Source organism: Lolium rigidum, chromosome 2, assembly GCF_022539505.1.
Source record: "Lolium rigidum isolate FL_2022 chromosome 2, APGP_CSIRO_Lrig_0.1, whole genome shotgun sequence".
In the NCBI taxonomy this organism is placed as follows: Eukaryota; Viridiplantae; Streptophyta; class Magnoliopsida; order Poales; family Poaceae; genus Lolium; species Lolium rigidum.
Genome location: NC_061509.1, coordinates 2,717,296 through 2,739,090, shown reverse-complemented (window position 1 = coordinate 2,739,090; position 21,795 = coordinate 2,717,296). Strand labels below are relative to the sequence as shown.

Below are 21,795 nucleotides of genomic sequence, written 5' to 3'. Positions count from 1 at the left end.
GAAAGGCAAGGATGATCGAGGAGAAGAACTTCGGAAGAAGATATGCTTTAGTCTCTACCCGAACTATGTTCGGCTAGACACTCGGGGGCTACTGACGTAGGCATTACCCTTCGGGTAACCAGTATTGCTCTACCCTGCACGGTCCAACTGGAGGCCCATGAAGGAACCCGATGGCGAGATGGGCTACTAGGGCGGTGCGGCAGAAGATTACGTGGAGAACAAGGCAGAAAAGAAGCCGAACAAGGAAAGATTGGAGATAGATCTACTGTAAACCTACTCGTACTCGATTAGACCTCTCGGGACCTGGCCACCTATATAAAGGCCAGGAGAGGGGCTATCGAAGGACACAATCAATCTTAGCAATACTAGCCAACAGAAGCGTAGAACTAGGTTACCCTAGCAACCAGCATCTCGACGAGATCACAGCCGAACTATTCGGCACCCCATTGTAACCTGTTTTCATCATAATCAAAGAACAGGACAGGCAGGACGTAAGGTTTACCTCATCGAGGGCCCCGAACCTGGGTAAATCGCTCTCCCCGCTTGTCTGTGAACCGATGTCTCGTGTCAGCTTACATGATTCCATCAACCCTAAGCCCCTATCGGAGGGCATTGCCGAGGAGCACCCTCGACAACAATATATGGTTGAATGGAAAGAATTAAATCAGCAAGCATCTCTTTCTCAACTTTATCACGAAGAGCATTCTCATATTGGATGGTAAAATGCTTCAATGTTGTCTTGGCAGCAACATACTCATCAAAGAATGCATGCATACTCTCACTACGTTGTGTAGTGGACATACCCGCCCAAAAGGTATCTTTCAGAAATGTTGGAACCCAACGTTGCCGATTTTCATAGAGCCCTTTAAGCCATTCATTATTAGCAATATTATACCTCTCAAGCATACGCATCTAAGAATCTTCAAAATATTTAATTGTTAACGAATCATAAACTGCTTTGCCAATTGCAGTCTTGATGTACTCATATTCATCATATCCGCCTAACTTCTCAGGTATCTTCTTCATTACATTCCACAAGCACCACCTGTATCGACCATCTGGAAAAACTATTTCAACGGCATTCTGGATAGCTTTTGCTTGATCGGTCACAATAGCTTTTGGTTTACGATTTAACATACATGCTAGCCATGCTTGAAATAACCAAAAAAATGTTGGAGTGTCTTCATTTGATAATAAAGCACATCCTAGAAACACGGATTGTCCATGATGATTCACTCAAAAAAAAACAAGCAAAAGACATATCATATTGTTGACCAAGTATGTGGTGTCGAAAGTTATGACGTCATCAAAGGAATCATATAGTGCTCTACTTCTTGCATCATCCCAAAATACATTCCTAAGTCTGGATTCATCATCAACATCCACGCCACTAATTTTTTTTGGATTGTCTCATTGCATTTTCACAAAATAGTGACGAACGGCCTCGGCATCACCACTTCCAAGTTTCAATCTTCTAGTTTTCTCTAGATAATTGCGACATTCTTTCTCACCAAAGGTAAAATTCTCATGGCCATCCACTGCCACAACAAGAGAATTGAAATTCTTGTTTACTCGTATTCCAGCCCGGTCATTCAACTCAAGCCTCCGCTTAACATTGTAGTCCAACCTTTTGTTGCATCTAAATAACCAAGATTTATGTGAACCGTAGAAATATGAAACTTTCCTTCCGGACCACAAAACAATATTAACTTTAGCTTTACATCTTAACCCAGCTGTTGGCTTTGGCTTCAATATATTTCTTGAGTTCTCGACTCAGTCTTACCATGATGAGAGCAACAAATGTTGAGGTACTTCTGTTATCACCAGAATTTGACCGAGTCAGAGGTGGGCCGCGATCAAGATGGACTTGAAGATATGTACATGGAAGAAATACGTGAATCGGCCTTGTGTACCAAGTTTGGGCTAGTTTGCCTGTGTATCTGTAACATATTAGATTACGAGTCGGTTAGGAGATAGAGTTTTACCCGTGCACGGTTAGGTGCACGCCTAAATTAGAAAGTCCCCTGGACTATAAATATGTATCTAGGGTTTATGGAATAAACAACAACCAACGTTCAACACAAACAAATCTCGGCGCATCGCCAACTCCTTCGTCTCGAGGGTTTCTCCGGTAAGCACCATGCTGCCTAGATCGCATCTTGCGATCTAGGCAGCACAAGCCTGCCCACGTTGTTCATGCGTTGCTCGTGCTGAAGCCTTTTTGATGGCGAGCAACGTAGTTATCTTAGATGTGTTAGGGTTAGCATTGTTCTTCGGATTACATGCTTTCGTTATGCGACCCTTGCACATCTAGCCGCCCTTACACCTATCTTAGGTGTAGGGGCGGCACCCCGCTTGATCATAGTTTAGTAGATCTGATCCGTTACGGTTGCTCCTTGTTTCATCAAGGATTAGTTTAACATCCGCACTAGTTAGGCCTTACAAAGGGTTGGAGGATCCAGCGGCGTGTAGGGTGACGTTTGCTAGCCCTAGAAAGGATGTTCCGGGATCAACCTCGTGTTGGTTTTTAGGCCCTGTCTAGGATCGGCTTACGGTCACCGTGCGCGAGCGCGAGGCCCAATCGTGAGTAGGATGATCCGATTATGCAGTGAAAACCCTAAATCGTCGTAGATCTAATCAACTTTATCTTGATCAAGCAGGACCACCATATATTCGGACACCTCGTCCGAATCATGGGTGGATCGGCTCTTTGAGCCGATTCACGAGATAACTCGAGAGCCGATCGAGGCTCGTATTTAATGTTTACGTGTATGCCATGCAGGAAACTAAGCGAGGCATCATCCACACCTTCCCGACCAGGTATAGGTCGGGTGGCACGCCCTTGTGATAAGCATCGGACGTGCGACCGGGGAGGCTTTGCGGGCCGTCGCTCCGAGGGACCGGGGCCAGCCGCAGCCCTAGTTGTTCCCGGCTCTACTGTGTTGCCCGTCTCCGCCCGCCAGGGGGTTTCTGACGTCAACACATTCTGGCACGCCCGGTGGGACGACCTTCGACATCCACCACATCGCCATCTACATCCGAGATGGCGGAAAGCACTCCGGTCAAGTACGAGGATCTGCCTGATGAACTCAAGAAGAAACATGACGAGATCAAGGCAACCCTCGAAGCCGAACTCATCGGCTCATTCCACCGAACCCGCTCCCATGGCGTCAGGTGGAAGGGTTTCACACCTGAAGGCGCACTCGATGGAGTGGACCTGTCCGCCCGTCAGAAGAACGCATCAGGTCGCTGCGGCAGGAAATCAACTACATGGTGGCTCATTCGCTGCACCGCCACTCTGAGAGCTTGGTGAACACTTTGGAGCGTGTCGCTCTGCGCGTGGTCCAGGAGATCATGAGCCACCGGTATTCTCCGTCGGGACCAGCTCTGGGGACTTTCAAAGGAGAGATGCCACTCCAGCCCCAGCCGTTCGCATGGGCAGCACCGGAACTGCCGAACTCATCGGCATACGTCGTCTACAAGATTGGTGGTGATCCTAGCGACTACCAATTCCTACCTGAGGCACCCAAGGAGATCCCGCACGGATACGCGTGCGCATACGTACCGGGATCGCAGCGCCCGGGCACTCTCGAACCAGGCTGCAACGGCAGGGGCCTGCGGGACGGCAGGAGGAACGTCGGGAGCCGATCCCGAGAAGCAAACGTGGCTAGCTAAGTACGCCACTCCGACAAACCTCCGAGCCCAGCTCCCGCGGTTGGCTTAGAACCGGAAAAGCAAGCATGGCTGGTTAAGTATGCCACCCCGGCGAATCTTCGTGGTTCGACACCTTCAGCCATCACAGCGGATCAGATTTGTGCAATCTCGAAAGATCAGTTTGGCATGATGCCGAAAAGGAAGACGTTCGGCTACACCAAGCCGTACCCCAACGACTACGAACCGATCCCGCTACCACCCAAATATCGGCTCCCGGACTTCACAAAGTTTAGTGGATCAGATGGTTCCAGCTCCATCGAGCATGTGAGCCGATATTTGGCACAAGCTGGGCACGATCTCGGCGTCGGACGAGCTGCGTGTGAGGTTCTTCGCACGATCCCTCACGGGATCGGCTTTCGGATGGTACACATCGCTGCCACCAAACTCCATCCGGACTTGGAAGCAATTGGAAGAGCAGTTCCATGAGCAATATCACTCAGAGGCTTCCGAGGCTGGCATTGCCGATCTAGCACAAGTACGACAGAAGCGCGGGGAAACAGTGTCAGAATACATCCAGCGCTTCAGGACCGTGAGGAACCGATGCTATTCGGTTCACGTGAATGAAAAAGAAGCGATCGAGTTGGCGGTGGTGGGTCTCTCATCATCGATCAAGGACGTGGCCTCCCAGCGGACTACCCTTCATTGGCGCACATGGTGCGTAAGGCTGCCGGCATATGAACAGCGCCACCGGATGTTTACCGGGATAAATTCAAGCGTGCGGTGACCCTGGTTGAGGCAGACGAGGATGAAGGTGCTGCGGGAGATCGAGAGGTAGCAGTGGCTGAATGGACTCGAGCGGCAGGCCCCGTGTCCTGCAAATGGGTGAAGCCACAAGGCCCTCCAAAAGGGTTCGACTTCGACGTGACCAAAACTGAGCAGATTTTTGATCTCTTGCTCACGGAGAAGCATATAAAGGTACCCGAAGGCCACAAGATCCCCACGGTGCAAGAGCTGAACGGAAAGCCATACTGCAAGTGGCATAACACGTTCACCCACACCACCAACGACTGCAGGGTGTGGCGGCAGCAGATCCAAATGGCAATAGAAAATGGACGGTTGATTTTCAACCAGTACGCCATGAAGGTCGACACACACCCCTTCCCCGCCGTTAACATGGTGGAGTACACTTACCATGGAGGGTGCCAGCCAGATTTCTCATGCAATATCAACATGGTAGGACCTCGGACACCACTGCGGTAAGGACGGAGATGAGGGCAGCTGCTCTCATAGCAAAGATACGAGAGGAAGCCGCTCCACGCGATCGGCTCCGCCAAGACGGCAAGCGCTACGTCACAGAGGGAGAAGTGAAGAACATAAGATATCAACGACCTCTCTCTGATCACCTCCTCAGCAAGTATGTGAGTCAGTATGACCAACGCCGGCGACACAACGACGATGATGAAGAAGATCGTCTGGCCAGGGACGACAGGAGACGTCGTCGGCATGATCACAACAAGGAGCGATGCGAGCGCCACGCCAAGGAGAAGTCGAGGGAGCAAGACGACGAGGATAGGGCACTCGGGACCTGTCCCTTCTTCGGACACTCGCTGGGATTCAGGAATGAGCCGATTGCCCACAATCGGCAATTGCCCAGAATGCAACCAGAAGAAGAAGGAGACAGCCAACGTGTCCGTGTTCAAGCGCCTAGGGCCTCTCCCGCCACAAAGCAAACGCGCTGAGTTCCCTCGGTTGGAAGATTTCGAGGATTCAGAAGACGAGGGAGAAGAAGAAGATAGGTACCACCGGCCAAAGTGGTGCCCTGATGGACTCAGCCGTTCCCAAAAGCGCAGGGTTCAGCGATTGCGCGGCCTGGAGGAAGCCGAAAGGTTATACTTGCATACGCTAAGGAAAGCACGACCTGATCTGGCTGCGAAAGTTCAGCAAACCCTGGATGAAGAGGGTCGTCCACGGAAAATGGAGTGGCGCCCCAAGCAAAGGAAAGCCGATGATGATACATCGGCTGGCACAAACATGGTGCTCGTCCTTCCGACGAAGCTTAGTGCTCCACGATTACACGATGCACTCGAGGTGGATGACAGCAAGCGCACCAACATGATAAAGTCAGAGATTGGGCTGGTTTTATCCACTGGCCTAACCATGTAGCTGGAGCAAATCAATGAGCAAACATGGCGAGGCTGATCCTTGTGATCGGCCCCAAAAAAAAATTATGGAGGAACATTACAAAACCTTCATCGAGCAAGCAATGTGGAGGCCGATTCCAGCAATCGGCCAAAATTATCCTAACCATCTATTCTGCCTGGATTCAACGCAATGGGCAATAGGGTTACGTCGGCTGATAAGCTAGAAGAAGTCCACACCGGTCCTAATCAAGCCGACGTTCGCATAAAATACCTTGGTTCATCACAGAGCCGATTTCAGCAGTTACCTGGCAGAATCGGCTCGGGGGGCACCTGATCAGATGAACATGTGCATGTGTAGCGAAACATCGGGGGCCGATAGAAAAATCGGCCTGTAAAAAAAAATTCTCACGCAGTTTCTCGCAAGGTGGCTGTCTCGGATTACCGCTGATGTTCTCGCCTTGATTAAGGCTCGGGGGGCAGCTAATTTGGTGGATGTTTTATTGTTCGGGAGCCGATTGGAGTTGCATCGGCTGACCCTGTATCGCGGCCTTCTCCAAAAACGCTGAACTGCTTGCAGAGGGAGACTGCTAAGGCTATGGAGGGGAGCTGGGAAGGGAGGCTGTCGTCTTTGACAGGATTTGGACCGTCCTGTTGCTACAAGAAAGGGAGGAAGACTGGATTCTTAAAAATGGCCGATGAACAGTCATCGGCCATAGATTTGCGGAGTATCAAATCACAGTCTGAATTTGAGAAGGACTTGGCTGACGGTCTAATCGATATCTGAGCCCGGCTTCATGGGCGTCTAAAAGAGGAGGGGTCTGATACGTTGCTATCGGCCTTGGTGAGACGAGCTGGAGGATTGAAATTGAACTAATTGAAAGATAAATCGGGAGAACAATTTTCATTAGTTCAAAGGAGCAGCTTTACAAAGAAGAACCGATGGCTCTCAAAAGAGGGATCTGGTGCCTAGTGCACTGCTACTACTAGTCCTAATCTACTAGTCGTCGCTGTCCTCATCATCGCCGTCGTCAATGTCGTCGGCGCTGCTCCCAGGAAGCTCCTCGTCGCTGCTGCCCCAGCCTTTGGTCGGAGCTTCGTCTTCCTCGTCATCATCATCATCCTCGCTATCCGCCCAACTGCAGAAGCGCTTCGTCGGCGGATACCCAGGAGAGGAGGAGGAATCATCTTCCTCCTCCTCCTCTTCTCCTTCCTCGTTGTCATCGTCGTCCTCGCTGTCCGCCCACATGCGGGAGCGCTTCTTCGACGGGAGCCTGGCGGAGGGGGCGGCCTTGGTCTTCTCTACTTCTCCTTCTGTCTTCTCCTTGTCAGGAGAGATGGGGTTCGCCCCGGAGTGGAGGTCGTCCTCTTTCTTGTTCTTCGGCGACGATTGAAGGGAGAGGCCTGAAGCAGAGGAGGAAGAGGAAGACATGGCTGCAGGGGAAGAGGGTTTTTGGCGCTGGTGAACAGAGCAGAGCAAGGGGATGGAGTGGGGAACCGTTTGGCACAGATAAATAAAGGGAGTGTAGTGGAAATTTATTGCCATGACGGTTCTCGAGGACATGGTGCCGAAATTGGCAATTCGTACCGAGAAGCCCAGGAGGCAAGGTGTAATGATGGAAGATTCTGCGGCAGTTCTGCACTGCCACGACATGACCCGACGAAAGAAAGCGTAATGATTTTGGAAATGTCATTTCCAAAACCAGGGGGGCATGTGTTATCACCAGAATTCGACCGAGTCAGAGGTGGGCCGCGATCAAGATGGACTTGAAGATATGTACATGGAAGAAATACGTGAATCGGCCTTGTGTACCAAGTTTGGGCTAGTTTGCCCGTGTATCTGTAACATATTAGATTACGAGTCGGTTAGGAGATAGAGTTTTACTTGTGCACGGTTAGGTGCACGCCTAAATTAGAAAGTCCCCTGGACTATAAATATGTATCTAGGGTTTATGGAATAAACAACAACCAACGTTCAACACAAACAAATCTCGGCGCATCGCCAACTCCTTCGTCTCGAGGGTTTCTCCGGTAAGCACCATGCTGCCTAGATCGCATCTTGCGATCTAGGCAGCACAAGCCTGCCCACGTTGTTCATGCGTTGCTCGTGCTGAAGCCTTTTTGATGGCGAGCAACGTAGTTATCTTAGATGTGTTAGGGTTAGCATTGTTCTTCGGATTACATGCTTTCGTTATGCGACCCTTGCACATCTAGCCGCCCTACACCTATCTTAGGTGTAGGGGCGGCACCCCGCTTGATCATAGTTTAGTAGATCTGATCCGTTACGGTTGCTCCTTGTTTCATCAAGGATTAGTTTAACATCCGCACTAGTTAGGCCTTACAAAGGGTTGGAGGATCCAGCGGCGTGTAGGGTGACGTTTGCTAGCCCTAGAAAGGATGTTCCGGGGATCAACCTCGTGTTGGTTTTTAGGCCCTGTCTAGGATCGGCTTACGGTCACCGTGCGCGAGCGCGAGGCCCAATCGTGAGTAGGATGATCCGATTATGCGGTGAAAACCCTAAATCGTCGTAGATCTAATCAGCTTTATCTTGATCAAGCAGGACCACCATATATTCGGACACCTCGTCCGAATCATGGGTGGATCGGCTCTTTGAGCCGATTCACAAGATAACCTGAGAGCCGATCGAGGCTCGTATTTAATGTTTACGTGTATGCCATGCGGAAACTAAGCGAGGCATCATCCACACCTTCTCGACCAGGTATAGGTCGGGTGGCACGCCCTTGTGATAAGCATCGGACGTGCGACCAGGAGGCTTTGCGGGCCGTCGCTCTGAGGGACTGGGGCCAGCCGCAGCCCTAGTTGTTCCCGGCTCTACTGTGTTGCCCGTCTCTGCCCGCCAGGGGGTTTCTGACGTCAACAACTTCAGCTCTCCATTTTCATTTCTGTTTGAGCTTCTTCTCGTCACACTAAACCCTTTTGCTTTAGCGTAATTTTTGCAGTACTCTCACACATCATTCTCAGTATGAAATGTCATCCCCAATTCCGGATCTTCAAGTAACACATCTGCTTGAGTTGCACTCTGGTCCTCTTAGACGTAAAATCCGAACCGTTTGAATTTTTTTCTACTTGGCCCCCCTCATGGCAAGTAGAAGGTACCTTAAAAAGAGCCTAAAATATAGTTATATTATTATGGTTATGATCAAGTGTTGGTTGCAAGCACATGTTTGCGGGTGGCTAGGCAAACTAACAAGCAACAAGGCGCAAGGGAGAGTACTCGTAGGGATTGTTGATACTTGCGAAGTAAATAGTGGTGCTATATTTCATGATGGTATGTTGGGTACATATTATTACATGTTAGGTGTCTTTTGTAGTTGTATTTCTTTTTGCTTATCTTATATTATTATAGCGGGTCGTAGATGAGAAAAATGAAAATACCAAAAGTTGGTTTGCACCTCTGGGTACTTGGCATCCCTTATCCCTTTTATCACTTGTGGTTTGTTAAACTTGAGATGAATTCCGAAAGCCACAAGCAAATCAACTGAGGTTTGTTCCGTAATAGGTCGCTACGATTAGGGGCTGCTCAACTAGTTGCGTGCGTCTGGGCTGTTCCATCTCAGCGAGTCTCGGGAAGAGTACATGCAACTCCAAGAGCCTCAAATTGACCCAAAGAGCCTCAGAATAACCCACCAGCTATCAACTAATGGCAATGTGAGACTGAGGAGGAACATGGTTACACCTAGCTGTGTGCACGAATAGTCATTTCTTTCCTAGTGTCTCCTATTTCTAGAGAAGATGTATGATTACTACCCTTCACTGGCTTTTTCTCCTATATTTTTTCGTTGTTGTATTCCTGGTGGGATGTTATTGCCCCCCCCCCCCCTTCTACACCTTAGTCTCTCCTCCCCCTCGGTCAAGCACATATTGTGTGTCGCTTCAAAGGAGTTGGCAAACTAACCATAGTAGCAAAGGGCAAAAGAGATTGGTGGTGTCTCTTCATACAAGTCAAATATATATTGGTACTTGATCGGATGGTAGAATCTCGCACATGTACGTATAATTGCTTGGTTGGTAACACTACACTGTGTATCATTGATCCGTGTTGAAAACACATTTGATGACAAGGACAACACTACCAATGTATGCAATCAAAGTGCAACCAAATCGTGTGTTATTCAAGTCATCTTACTGGATCTTGATCAATCAAACATTATTGGTCTACCACTTGGATAGAAACATGGCCCTTGACTGATAATTATTATAACCAGAAATTTTAAGATGCTCCCAAATGATTTTGGCCGGTCATTTATGTTGATCGAATGGCCAAGATAATCTATAGAGGGTAGTGTCACTTTAAAAATTACTCCACATTAATTGGCAAGAGACAAATGCAAATAATTGTATAGATGAAAGGAACATGCTATACACACATGTATTACATGGAAACCATGCGCTAGAATGCATTGCCACATTTCATTGGGCTTGTTCAAAACTAAGCACTTGTAATTGCTCGGGAGAGGAAATCTATTTAAGGTTTAACAACATGTCAAACTATATTTTTAAAACGATACAAAACTAATATGAATTTCTGACACATTTGAAGATTCGGTTATCAACTACTGGTTCTAATGAGGTGCTCGTCACAAGCCTTGTTCCAGCTGGAGCTTGTACATTGTACATTAGATCAATCTCACATCTTCCCTCATCTCCTCCCACACATTCGATGAACTTACGCTTATCGTCTAGGCCATCACGCTTCCCGCATCAGGGATCCATGGAGTGGGCAAGGCTAGCATTTCCCTCCCCTCCAACTTTAGATGGCACCCCACCGCGATGACCACCAATTCATCAATGACAAGGCAACAAGGTTGAGAACTGCAAGCCATTGCAGCCCGGAGCCAAGGACGAGCATTGACGTTGAACGAGGTTATAGCCAAGCTCAGTTGCCTGCTGGATGAAACCATCGGAAGTCTGAGCTTGCTCCCTATGTCTAAGCACTAAAATTTATTTCTTCCCCAACGTCTCCTATTCACAGCGCATATCTACTATACTTTGCTAGCTCTTTGTACTTCATTTTCTCGCGCATTATCTTTTTTCTCTCCTAGACTTTCCTCGTTCAAGCACATATTTGCGTGTTGCTAGGCAAACTAACAAGTATCAAGGCACAAGGGAGACTCAGCGGTGACTCCTGATACTCGTGAAATATATAATGGCGTAGCCCTCCTGTTGGTAACTTGAGCCCATAATATTGCTTGGTAGGTAACACTATACTGCATGTGTGTCTCGCTGATCTTTTCTGGTGACAAGCTACAGGCCAAGCCCTAAGGGCATCTCCAATGGGGCGACCCATCCCGCGTCCGCGTGTTCGGATGGGTCGAGCCGGACAAAATCCCGGCCCAACGCGGGGACGCACCGTAAAAGCGGACGGCCGCGGCGTCCGGAACGACGCAAACCCGGTCCAAATCTGGGTTAGATTTGCGTGGCCGCGGATGGCACGCGCCGTCCGCTCGCGTCCGGGCGCTGGTCGCCTCGTCTCCCTTGGGCTCACCTGTCGGTGACCCGGGAGGCTATTAAATGGGGACTGGAGGGGATCTAGCCCTCCACTCCAGTCCCCACTCCACTCCCGCAGCGAAACCGCCGCCATGGCCCCGGGCGACGGTTCGCTTCCGGAGCCAACGACGACGAGGAGAGCAGCAGCCGCCGTTGTCCGCCGGCGTTGCGGCCATCCGGAGGAAACCGAGGCGGTCTCCACATCGGAGAGGCCGCCCGCGGCGGCGCGGCATTGCCGCAACCGCCGCCGCTGCTGCTCGAGCCCAAGCCCGAGTCCTCGGAGGAGGACCCCGACCTCCGCGCCGCGCTGCTCATCTCGGCGGCGGAGGAGGACACGAAATGGCCGCACCTCCATGCGGCCATTCGCACCTCCGAGATGGAGGAAGCGGCCCGGCAGGCGGTGGAGGAAGCCGAGGCCTGGGAGCTCTACGCCCAGGCCCGCCAGGCGCGACGGGAGGATGAGGAAGCGGCACGGCGGGAGGAGGCCACGCGCCGCGCGGAGGAGCAGCGGCGCGAGGAGCAGCGGCGGCAGGAGTCTCGGCGCCGCGCGGAGGAGGAGCGGCGCCAGAAGACCAGGCGTCGCGCACCGGCAGGAGAGGGAGCGGCGCCTCGGGGAGGAGGCGCTGCTCCGTGCGCCGCCGCTACCTCGGGTGGCTCCGGACCCCCACTCGGCCTGGGAGGAGGCCCTGTGGTCTCCGTGGCCGGAGTCCCCGGCGCGGTCGAGCCACAACAGTGCCTCGCCGCCCGAGGACGTCGTCCACGACGCCGACGACGCCCACAGGGGCTAGGCGGCGCACCGGCGGCCACCGCGCCGCCGACCAAACCCTAATAGAGGGCTTTTAGTTTAAATTTTAAAGCCCATATAGGGGCTTCTTTTGTTAGTTATTTGCCCAAAATAGGGCTATGTACAAATTTGCCCAAAATAGGGCATATGTTTAATCAAATTTCGTTTAAATTTGCATTTTTTTCTTTTGTTTTGCTATTTCTCTGATTATGCGCTGCGTCCGCGCGTTGGACGCAGCGTGCGACCCAAACGGACACGCGGACGCGGGCCGCTGTCGGTGTATCCGCTCGACCACCCAAACGGCCTAAAACGGACGGCTCAGCGCGTCCGTTTGCATCGCGCGGTTGGAGATGCCCTAACTACAGCCAATGTATGCAATTAAAGTGCGATGGGGAAGCCAAGAAACTCTATCGTAGATCCCGTCACTAATCCATACAATTACATCATGACTTCAGCAACGTAACCAAAGCTGAAAAGAGGAGGGAGAAGGATTTAGAGAGATTTGAATCTTGGAAGCTTGTTGCTGATTACAATTAGGTTTTGGACACTCAATACACCTTCGCTTGCGAACGAATGCATTATTTTGACGCTCAACGTTATTATTTATCAGTTCTTTTATAGTACATCAAAGGATTTCAGTTCGATTATTTTCGTGATCCAGCAGCCCATATTTGCAATATTACATCCAAATTTACATAATTGGCCATTAAAGGCATTTTAGGTGGTTCACTAGTACTCGGTTTTTCTCTAAGCTGAAGGGTACAATTGCAATTTCACATGTCGTTTTTTTTGTGATGGTTTTGTGATGGAAGCACCGAACATGGTCACCCTGTCCGCCTGCCCCCATCGCGGATTGTGTCAGCCCTCTACCGCCGCCGCCGTCTCACACCACTACCCTGCCATGCCCCATCAGTCCTCCACAGCCGACGCCATCTCTCATGTCTCCTATTTCTTATCACCTCATTACTCTCGCCGGACAGTATTCGCTTGAAGAGCAGCCAGAGGAAGGATTAAGAAGCGTCCACCAAATCGTTCTTCAAAGGATGTCGGATTGAGCGTTTAGGGGACGTGTTCTATTCGTGCCACATTTGGGGGATGTGGCTCCCCAGCCACGTCCCCCAAACGACCACCCAAATGAATATTTTAGTCTTCATTCAAATTTGATTATATCCTAGCAGAAGTGCCCGTGCGTTGCTACGGTGCGTCGTGACATTAATAAAAAAAACCTAAATATAAAAAAGAGATTTAAAAGCTCTACTAAAAAAAACTGATAATATATGAAAAACGTAAACACAAAGGATGCGTGTGTACCTTCATGCGTCTTGCCTGCCGGTGCGACTCATAGATGGTTTATAGGGGTTTTGGTGGCGAAGCGTTGACAACTTTCCAACATGAACAAATATTTTATATAAAAATTGTCAATTCTCGCATAATTTTCAGTAAAAAATAGCTTGCAAAATAATCTCTAATAAAATAGCACATACAATTAAAAAATTGAACTTTGCATCCACACTGCTCTTTTATTTAACTGCAAATTGAGTTGTCTTCAAAATAGAAAATGAACTGACTCCCAATCTTGTCCGAAGACCATGAAATGAAAGATCCAACGGCAAACTGTTTTTCCGTTTATTTTTCTCAACCACATCCTTGCATAATAAGAAGTATACGCTGCAGGCTGCGGCATGGAGCGCCGGCGCGAGCTGGTGGCTCGATTGCAGTGCTTGGATCCAACGGCATGAAGTTAGATATCATGTGTATAGGGAGGAAGTACTAAAGCACTGCAATGCTCTGATATCGATTTACGCAAATAATAAGAAGTATACGCTGCCAAGCTCCAAGTTATCTACAGTATAACGTTTGTCAAGCAAATGCATGGATCTTGCATTCTAATGAATGGGAATATAAGTATGAGCGTTGAGGTTTGCCAATTACCACAAGATTTCCAGACCACTACTTGTTTTCATCAACGGCAAGAGTGGGAGCCGAAATTGGCCTTCTCTAAGAAGAAGACTGACTCCTCATCTCCTCTAGTCATCCCTATTTTTTTGTTAAAGTCCAAGATTTCGGAAAGATCACAACAATAGTAAAATTTATAGTGGAATGCACTCTCCTGAATTCAAGCATAGTTCTGTATCGATAAAAATATTAACTTTTGAGTTTTCACTCGTAGAAACACATCAAGATGGAAGTATTCAACACTGTACCTCCCAGCAAAAATAAAAAACCATGAAGTGCTGCTCCTTTGTTGTCAATTTTAGTTATCTGCAAGTGTGGTTTTCCATTGTCAAATAGCTATAAGCTAATCAGGATCATAAGCATGCAGTCCTTACTCAACCTCAGTATACTAATCAACGTGGCATGTTCAGTCAGCAAATTAAGCATTCAAATTTTGTAGTCTGCGCACCAATATAGCAAACTACAACAAGAGCTTCAAGCATTAATAAAATTCAGCAATGGACACCAGGTACGGTAAACTATGAGGTTTTACCTTATGATACAAGATGGAGGGCCTCTTAGTTTACGCCTCACTGGTATTTTGCAGATTCAAGCTTCTTACTGCATCAAAAGTTTCCAGGTCAATTATAATGATACCTGGATTGGAATAAAATAGTATAGATCGTGTCAGACTCCAGGTCACTTTCAATAATGCCTGGATTTGAAATAAGCCTTCAACCTCCGAAAATTCAGAAAAGAAATCAAGTATAATAATTTCCGCTCTGTGAGTAGTCTGATAGCTTCATATTTACACTGTAGCATCTGTTTTCGCGGTTCTAATTGTTCATAGATAAATCACATGAAAGAGAAAGCCAATATATCCATCATAATAATGATGAATTCACGGACAAAGAGTCAGCAATGAAAATCTGACAACATAAGTTGTAGGGGGCAAATATTAGATCTATATTTGCTGCCCAGGTGCCAAAGGCAGGACCAGAAGACCTGTACTAATATATGCCTGGAAAAAGGTCATGGAAATAATCCAGTCCTTCATTTAATTCAGAGAGAAATTGGTCACCCCAAGAAAAGCAGGCAAACGAAGAGATCCTCAATTATGCAGAGAGAGAGAGGCGCAGTTAACCCTGGTCATTGACGAATAGCATTGCAGAACCTCCCTGAGCAGGCATGACCAGAGCACCGGACTCCAATTCCTTGCGCGTCCTATGTTACTGACAAATTTGACTGGCAAATTTGGTGCAGAGAGAAAGGCGCAATTAGTCGTTTCAAGCAGAGCTCCTTGGCCGCATGAATCGAGTTGACTTCTCGTTGTTACCTGCAGAGGACACCGGGTTGAGGACCAACTCCAGTCTCCAGGACGGCCTTGTCGGAGGGAGGCGCTCTGGCTTCAGACAACGAAATCCACGGCGCGCTTGGTCTCCTTCACCAGCTGACGGTGCAGCGCCTCGCCAGCCTTTGGCGCCATGGCAGCCGTGTGTGCCAGCACCACCTGCGTGGAGGCGAAGAAGGCCCCGAAAGACAGATGCCGTCGCCCATCGATCTGGCCGGACACCGCGGTCGTCGATCTGCCCCCCAAATAGGGCGGAGACGCGGGAGGCCAGAGACGAAAGATCAGGGGATGGCGCCAAAGACCAGATCAGAGTTTGAAAGAAATCGGGAAGGATTCGATTTGATCTGCTCGAGTGCACATTTGATTGGACGCGTCTTGACCTTGCGACGTCCTCCTGTGACCTTCCGCCGTGGCGGAGCTTCCACAGCTCGCCGCCCCGATCTGAGGAGCTGATTCCAATCGAAATCAACAGGAAGGAAGGGAGGGATAGATTGACGGGACTGTGTGTATAAGTAGAGCAGAGGGCGGGTCTAGCACGAGAGGAGATTGGGTCGAATCAGGACTGGATCGAATTAGAGTTTTTTTTTTTTTTGACAGGGAAACTGAAATCTATTAACCAGACGACGCAGCTAATTCGCTGGCCACCAAATCCGATACAATCGGAGGAGCAACATCTGCCCATCCGACACATTCATCTTCTGCCCTAAGACCATATTGAGCCAAAGTGTGAGCTACGCTGTTACATTTACGGGGGCAGAAAATAAAATCAAAGCTATCAAAAGCAGCAATGCAATTGCTTCTAGCTTCACGTAGAATAACTCCAATCACCGAGAGCTCATGGCTGCTAGTATTTAGCGCTTGCACAAGCGTCAGCGAGTCTGATTCAAACACAACACTGTGCAAACCAAGAGCTTCTGCTCCCTCAATTGCCGCAACGCAAGCTTCAGCTTCTGCTTGCAACGCATCGTGCAGGTGTCTCAGTTTTCCTGCTCCAGCTGCAACAAATTCTCCTCCATCCGTTCGCGCCACAAAGCCCCATGCTCCCGATGTCAGTGGATTGGTGGAAAGCAGCATCGAAGTTTACCTTGGTTAAGTTCTCCTTCGGCCGCTCCCACCCTGACCTTGAGCATGCTTCATTGTTACTTATTGGCGTCTCGGACAAAACCCTCTTTACCCATGGATCGAATTAGAGTTGAGCATGAACACGAGGTGGTTTGGAGGCGCGGGAATAAACGAACCGGTACTTGGCAATTTGAAGTAATATGTACTTTGGTGGGAGGGTAAAACGGTCCAAAAAAAAGTTGGACGAAAATTTTGGCAGAAACCTTAGCTCCTTTATTATTAGGTATAGATTATAAAGTTTGAATGAAAACGGCTAGATTTCATCTAAACCCTACCTTACTGACCGCCCAGCGGTGCGTTCGATGGTCCTGCCCCGTCATCGCCACCCCTCCGCCACAGCTCCTGCTACGCGCGTCGCCTTTCCATGGCGTAGGGCGGTGAACAGACGCCGCTGCTCTAGCAGCGCGTCGTCGCCTTCCCTCCTCTGCTCCTCAATCCGGCGCCGCCGCGCCTCTTCCTACGTGGTGGCGTCCAACGCCGCAATGCTATCCGCCAACACAGCCTCCTCCCGTTGCTGACGTTCCCACTGCTCCATTGTCGCCAGATGATGCCGCCGCTCTGCACGAACCCGCTCCGACCAGCACCGCTGTGCCACTTCCTCCGCGGTGGCGTCGACGTCGAACTGCGGTGCTTTCGGTGGTGGAGGAGACGGCGGTGGAGGGAACTGGCCGGCGCCGGGGTGGTTCATCATTGCGCAGTGGTGTTCGAGCGACGGGGGCTGTGCTTGTGGCGGAGAAAGGGTGCCGGCGGCTGTGGTGGCTGCCATTGAGCCGGGGGGGGGGGGCTTTTATAGACGCCGGCGTCGGGAAGAAAGCGCGGGAACGCGCGGTGGCGTGCGGACGCTGGCGACACATGGAGGCTGTGCAACACCGATGAGACCCCTCCATTGCCATTAAGGAAAAGCTGCGGCGCTTCGGTCGTGTGTCACTGCGCGCGAATAACTTCCGTCGCGAGGTAGGCGACGGTTAGGTCCAAATTTGAATGTGTCGTTGACGTGTCGGTCCCGCCACTACCTGCCTCGCTTTTCGTTGTGTCCAGCGTCCCCTGTGGAGCGGGGACGGGCTCGGGGCACCGAACACCATATCGGGACGCGCCGGACAAAAAGAGCCTTTAGGGGACGCGGCTAGGAACGTTTTTTTTTTGTCCGGCGCCCCCAAATCTCGGACTGAAGATGCTCTAAATTTTGATTCTCCGGCACCTCCTAGAGCCTTGGCGGACACACGTCACACACCTCAGGCGTCGCGTCTCCCGAGTCCTGACTACGCTGGCGCAAGCTACCCCACTAGCGAAATCATATAGTAGACATGTATGATGAGATGAATAACAAAGTGAACTTTAAGCATGATCGGCATCTCAATTCTGCTATAAACAGAAAGTACAGACCTTTTCATTTACTTCAAGAACATAGCCTTCACAGTGTTTCCTGAATTCCTTTAGCTAAAACAGAGAGATGTTATTACAGCATAACCGGATACCATGAAAATAGATGTTCAGTTTTTTTTTTTTTTTTTTTTTTGCCTCTTTCTGACTTCTGAGAGCAACAGGCGGGTTGCTTTTCTGTGTATATCTTTTGCACTTCGTACTCTATTCAATGCAATTCAGAAAAAATAATGTGCATTGTAAGCAAGGGAAATCGTTTTTCCTAGTTGATACAGCACTAGGCCCATGAAAACAAAAATCTTAATATGAATAAATTTCAGTTTCCCTTCACCTCAAGTTGGGCCAGGATGCTGTCAAGGAACATTATTTCATCTTTAAAGGCTGATTAGTTATCAGCTTTGTCAGCCAGACAACAAAGTCTCACTGCCTTTTTTCAGATTCAACTTACGTGATTTGCATAAAAGAAGATATATTGCATAATGTACTGACCTCCAATGTTGGACACCAAACGTATAGGAAGATCTTGGACTGAATGAAGAAACTAATAAAGTAAGACCAACCAAAATAGACAATATACCGGCATCAAGCCATTATCTAATTGATATTTCTCTCTAGTGATCAGAGCTCAATCCCACATGTACACTAGCATGTGCAACATAACTGAAGGTACATTTAGACACTGGAACCTTGGAAGAAATAAATCCTGGGGAGATTGCAATGCAATACTCTACTTTGGATTGCAAATATGATATTTCAGACTACTACATGGCAGAAAATTGGCACTTTTATACCACAAGATATAGTCCACAATCTTGTGACAGCACATAAGGATAGAAATGCCATGATAACATAGTCACCACAATAACAACAAAAAGGTCCTGCAAGATTGCAACAAAATAAACATTACGAATCTTGGCGCAGCACTGCTCATAGGTTGCCACTGAGGCAACCCTCTGTCTCATCCACCATCCATGACAGATGGCTTGTGGCTGCTTGCTTCAGTTCTTCAAGCTGAATCAAGACAATTCAGAGCTGTCATTACTGTATATAAGCAAGAAAATTCGTTTTTTCTTTGTCGATGCAGCAGGAGGATGAACAGATAAAATTATTAGTGTGTTCACCTTCTTCGCCTTGAGACGACAATGGAGTGTAGAAGCCTTCAATCGGAACCAAAGAGCACGAGTCGTCATCGTCATCATCATCATCATCCTCTTCACACACGTTCCTCACTCGCTCTGAGTGTAGCTCGATTGTGAAGATTCTGGCAGGTGTCTTGATGAAAAGCACATTTGCACTCTCGGCAAAGCTCAAAAGCCTTACCTCCTCCTCCTCGAGAGCATCAGCTGGGAGCAAATTGTCCAGGCAGATGACCTCGCTCTTTACCCATAGTGCTGCGTCATTGTCGTCACTAACCAACCTCGACCACATGTTGAGACCGCAGTCTGGAGAAAATTCAGCAACTCCTAATCCACCGTCCTCGGTGAGAATGAGGGCCACTGAACCATACCCTTCGAACTCCGGGGGTGAGATGGTGGTAGCATCCTCCCCGGCCAAGTCGTACTCGATGATTGTTCCACGATCGGACATGAAGTAGAGCAGAGTGTCCCCTACGAGCACGCTGGTGGTGTGGAGCCTGAAGTCCACACCTGAATCTTGGATGCAGCACACGTCGCCCCACTCGCCGGTCTCCGACGAGTAGGAGCACGCCCATGTGACCCACTCCAGATCCTCCTCCTCTTGGTAGCTGTTCTGGAAGCCGATGGTGTCAGAATAGACCATCACCAAGTGAAAGGGCCTCCTCCCGTGACAGCCGCGGTGGTCGCACCCGGCCGCCGCACAGACAATGGCTGCGGTTGGGTTGTCTCCCTGGAACGTGTTGTCCCACATCGCCTCTGGCACCGGCACGCGCTCCTGGTCGCCAGTGATTGGATCCCACAACACGAGCTCACCCCAACCCGGAACCATGTCGAGGAGAAGCGCGCGGCCATGGCGGTAGTCGAGGGCTAGGTAGTCACCTGGGACGGCGAGGGAGAAGGCTGAGGCTGTGGTGGCGACAAAGTCTTTTACGGCCTTGGGGTTGTTTCGGAGGAAGCCCAGTACGGGGGGTCTCCCGTGGAGCTCGTGGAGGCGGCGGCGGAACCTGCGGTGCGAGATGATGCGTCTCCAGGGCTTGCAGACGAGCGAGGCGCGGAGGAGGCACGACGGCTCATCGGGAGGGAGGCGGAGGAGGATCTCCTCGATGAGCTCGTCCGGCGGCGACTCGGTGAGGCGCAGCGCCGGCGGCGGCGCCATGGAGCTTGCTAGGTCTGGGCTTGGACTGAGGAGAGCGTGCTAATTTGGGCTGACCTGAGTTTTTTCCTTTCTTCAGGTTTTCTTTATGGGCGGGGCTCTGGGTTCTGGGAAGCAGATTTGCTGCACATGAATCAGGGCTTGTTTACTTCTCTTATATTTTTCTTAGGAAAGTACTGGGCGTCCCTCGGGGGATTTGATTTCCCAGCCCCCGGGTCCCCGTGCTGACACGTGTCTTTTTTGCTGCCGGGCAGTAAAAAAAATCTCGCTTTTGCTTCAGTGTAGCAAAAACGGTTCGTCAATGATAGAAAAGAAAAAAGACTGGGCTCGCCGGAGACCTCGCCGGAACCTCGCCGGAGAACTCGCCGGAGACCACGTAGCAAAAATGTTATGCTACTGTAGCAAAAATATAAATAAATTGTCGAAGACCGCGACGAGGCCTCGCCGGAGGCTTCGCCGGAGACCCCTTAGCAAATATATTGTGCAATTGTAGCAAAAACTGAAAATAAAAGTTATAGCAACAAACAAATTCCTATGTTACAAATCCACATGACATAGATCTGGTCAGATACAAGAACTCGCCTTCAACAGCGCCGCCCAAGGTTGCAGCAACTCCGTCCACCTAAGACGACGAATCTGCTCGTACCATCGGTAGCAACGTCGGACACGTGAGGTAGCAAAATCTACCCTCCCCGGTAGCAATACCGGACGCCCAAGGTAGCAATACCGGTCTCCGTCGGTAGCAACGTCGAGTGCCCAAGATAGCGGAACCTTAAACCGTCGGCAGCAAACCCCGGGACCGCGCGCGGCACATTGAGGTGTGCTTGACCGCTTGTAGCACCGGCCAGCCGCTCCTCTCGGAGCACCTCTGCGCGCCTCGATGGCCGATGACGGGGAGAGGTGGACCTCGCGGGTCATGGCTGCACCTCTCGGCGGCGCGCGACGGCGCCCAATTCGACGTGGGGGGCGGGGAAGGCGCACGAGCTGTGGTGGAGGCCGAGCTCCGCGTGAGCGCCGACGAGGACGCGGCGGCGGCTGCCGCGAAGGATTAGGTCGGGGAGGCGGCGGACGCTCGCGAGGGAGGCGGAGCTCGGCGTGGGGGCGGGGGAACGAAGGTGTGCAAGCTGCTCGGGGGCCGAGGTCGGCGTGTGCGCCGACGAGGGACGCGGCGGCGCGGATGCGGGAAGCTCGGTTGCCGCCGGCGTCGGAGGGAGTTGGGGACCACGCGACGACCTTCGGGCGGCGAGGTGCGCGAGTTCGGGGCGGCGAACGCACGGGACCATGCGGCCGGGCGCGGTGGCGTGGCGGGCGCGCGGCGGCGTGGTGGATTTCTCCTTCTCCATGGATGAACAGCACTTGCGAGAGAGAGATAAGGAAGGAGATAAAGTTTCGTGGGGGGTCCCACCAATAACGCGACCTGTTGGACGGTAGCGCGTGCGCGTGATGATAGTCATCCAACGGCCGCGGAGCCGGAGGTTGGAGCGCGTCGTATCCCCCGGGGGGATTGGATCATTTTCCATTTTCTTACCAATGGGTACGGGGATGGGAGAGAATTTGGTGTTCACCCAATTCCCTCAAATACCCTTCCCAAAAATACACTAGTATGATGGAGAGTTTTTTATTTAGGCAAAAAA

The 21,795-nt window shown here is 50.3% G+C and overlaps 1 protein-coding gene across 1 annotated transcript; it reads right to left on the bottom strand.

Moving 5' to 3' along the window:
* Positions 1–18,799: 18,799 nt before the first annotated feature.
* Positions 18,800–20,164, bottom strand: LOC124685824. The gene is made up of 2 exons (XM_047219858.1): positions 19,043–20,164; positions 18,800–18,883 (listed from the first exon to the last, which is right to left on the bottom strand). Exons 1-2 carry the CDS (start codon positions 20,162–20,164, stop codon positions 18,800–18,802), a joined length of 1,206 nt encoding a protein of 401 aa, XP_047075814.1.
* Between the last annotated feature and the right edge of the window lie 1,631 nt (positions 20,165–21,795).

Excerpts from the sequence above, each read along its gene's own strand:
- LOC124685824 (XM_047219858.1), bottom strand. The coding sequence starts at position 20,164 with ATGGCGCCGCCGCCGGCGCTGCGCCTCACCGAGTCGCCGCCGGACGAG. Across the intron at positions 18,884-19,042 it reads ATGACGACTCGTGCTCTTTG|CTTGAAGAACTGAAGCAAGC; the intron begins GTTCCGATTGAA and ends GTCTTGATTCAG.